We start from the raw sequence: 2,260 nt of genomic DNA, 5'->3' as shown, positions 1-2,260 counted from the left end.
TGGGTTCTTTTGTTACAAGAGTTTGACTTTTAAGTCAAAGATCAGAAAGGAACAGAGAATCAAATTGTGGATCACTTATTTAGGCTTGAAGAGGCAGGGAGACCAAAATAAGATCTTGAAATTAATGATGCCGTCCCAGATGAGCACTTATTGGCAATATCTAGCACCTCCACTCCTTGGTGTGCCGACATCGCTAACTTCTTGGTTAGTGACCTTATCCCCGACGGATTGGAAACTTATCAAAAGAAAAAGTTCTTGTGGGAGTGTAGGCAATACTATTGGGAGGAACCTTTTTTGTTCCGAATTTATGCCGACAACATCATTCGGCGTTGTGTTCCGGAAGATGAGGTAATTCAAATTCTCAAAGCATGTCATGACTCTCCAGTTGGGGGTCACCACAGTGGAAATCGTACTATGGCAAAAGTGCTTGAATGTGGCTATTATTGGCCATCGATCTACCAAGATGCAAACCAAATTGTCAATACATGTGATCAATGTCAAAGAAAAGGGTCAATTTCTAGAAGGCATAAGATGCCTATGAACTTTGTGATGGAGGTCGAGATCTTTAATGTGTGGGGGATAGATTTCATGGGTCCCTTTGTAAGCTCCTACGGCCTAACATATATCTTGGTGGTAGTATATTATGTCTCCAAATGGGTTGAGGCAATTGCCTTGCCGAACAATGAGGCAAGAAGTGTAACCGCCTTCTTGAAGAAGAACATATTTACTCGGTTTGGAACCCCTAGGGCCATCCTTAGTGATGGTGGTTCTCACTTTTGCAACAAAGCCTTTTCCGGGTTGCTCGAAAAATATGGAGTTAAGCACAAAGTGGCTATCCCTTATCATCCTCATTCAAGCGGTCAAGTTGAAGTCTCCAACCGGGAGATCAAAAATATTTTAACAAAAACTGTTAATGCAAACAGAACTGACTAGTCAAAGAAGCTGGATGATGCATTGTGGGCCTATCGAACAGCATTTAAGACACACATTGTCACCTCACCTTAACGATTGGTTTTTGGTAAGGCTTGTCACTTGCCAGTGGAACTTGAACACAAAGCCATGTGGGCATTGAAAAAGTTAAATCTTGACTGGGCCGAAGCTGCTAATCTAAGGATGACACAACTCAACGAGATGGAAGAGTTCTGTTTTCATGCCTACGAGAATGCAGCCATGTATAAAGAAAGAATGAAGTTTGTTCATGACAAGAAAATTTTGAAGCGGGAATTCAAATTCGGTGACTTGGTCTTACTTTTCAACTCAAGATTGAAGTTCTTTCCAGGCAAACTCAAATCCAAATGGTCTGGCCCGTTCAAAGTTGTAAATGTGTCTTCCTATGGCGCTATTGAATTAGAATCTGAGGACGGGGCCCGAACTTTCAAAGTAAATGGCTAAAGGGTCAAGAATTACCTTGGAACTATTAGAGAAAGGAAACTAGTAGAACAATTCGCACTCAAGGATGGTCCGGTACCAATCCCCACCACTGATTAGCCAAAATGGGGGCAACATCGTCGTGCCGCAACGTTAAATCAAGCGCTTCTTGGGAGGCAACCCATGTGTTGGTAACAATTCTTAGGTTAGATTTTGATTTTGGTAGGTTTAATTGTAAGTGTTGAACAGTTTGACGTGTGTGTTAGAATGCAGGTTACCCAAAATACAAAGAAATAGGATGCAAAGGCAAATGGAAAATGAAGGAAAACAAGCTGAGCTTCAGCTGTTGTTCTGTGGCAACATATGCGGCCGCATAAATGGTATGCGGACTGCATAATGGTCACAGACACAAGCAGAACACCAATCAAATTGGGTCTTAAAAATGCAGAGAAAAATCAACTTTTGCGGCCGCAGAATCATTCTACGACCGCAGAAACGAACGCACATATGTAGCCGACCACTCAGGTACTAATCCATCGCAAAACATATATGCGACCGCATAATATGTTATGCGATGGTCACTTGATCGCAAAACCTTCAGGTATTAAACCCTAGTTGTGTCTCTCTCTCCTTCCTATCTATCTTTTCTCATTTCATGCACCCAGACACGAAAACAAAATCCAAAAGAAAAACACAAAGAAAACAAAAAAAACAAATCAAAAAAGGGGAGGCTAACCTTGATCGCACGACTCACGATTCATACCAACTTAGCTCGAACTTCTGCAATCTTGTATGTAAAATTTCCAACATTTCTCTTGCTTAGTTAATGTAAGGGCTGATGTGTGCTTTCGCTCATTTCTTTTTCCTCTAATCCATGTTACTCTTTTCTATC

General features: G+C 41.3%; 1 protein-coding gene across 1 annotated transcript; it reads left to right on the top strand.

The window, feature by feature from the left end:
* Nucleotides 1–1,059: 1,059 nt before the first annotated feature.
* On the top strand, nucleotides 1,060–1,392 carry LOC138897291 (uncharacterized). The gene has a single exon (XM_070183255.1). It carries the CDS (start codon nucleotides 1,060–1,062, stop codon nucleotides 1,390–1,392), a length of 333 nt encoding a protein of 110 aa, XP_070039356.1.
* Nucleotides 1,393–2,260: the final 868 nt, after the last annotated feature.

Source organism: Nicotiana tomentosiformis, chromosome 8 (genome assembly GCF_000390325.3).
Source record: "Nicotiana tomentosiformis chromosome 8, ASM39032v3, whole genome shotgun sequence".
NCBI lineage: Eukaryota > Viridiplantae > Streptophyta > Magnoliopsida > Solanales > Solanaceae > Nicotiana > Nicotiana tomentosiformis.
This window is presented reverse-complemented; position numbering and strand designations above follow the sequence as displayed.

Coding starts and splice junctions, on each gene's coding strand:
- LOC138897291 (XM_070183255.1), top strand. CDS start 1,060: ATGTGGGCATTGAAAAAGTTAAATCTTGACTGGGCCGAAGCTGCTAAT.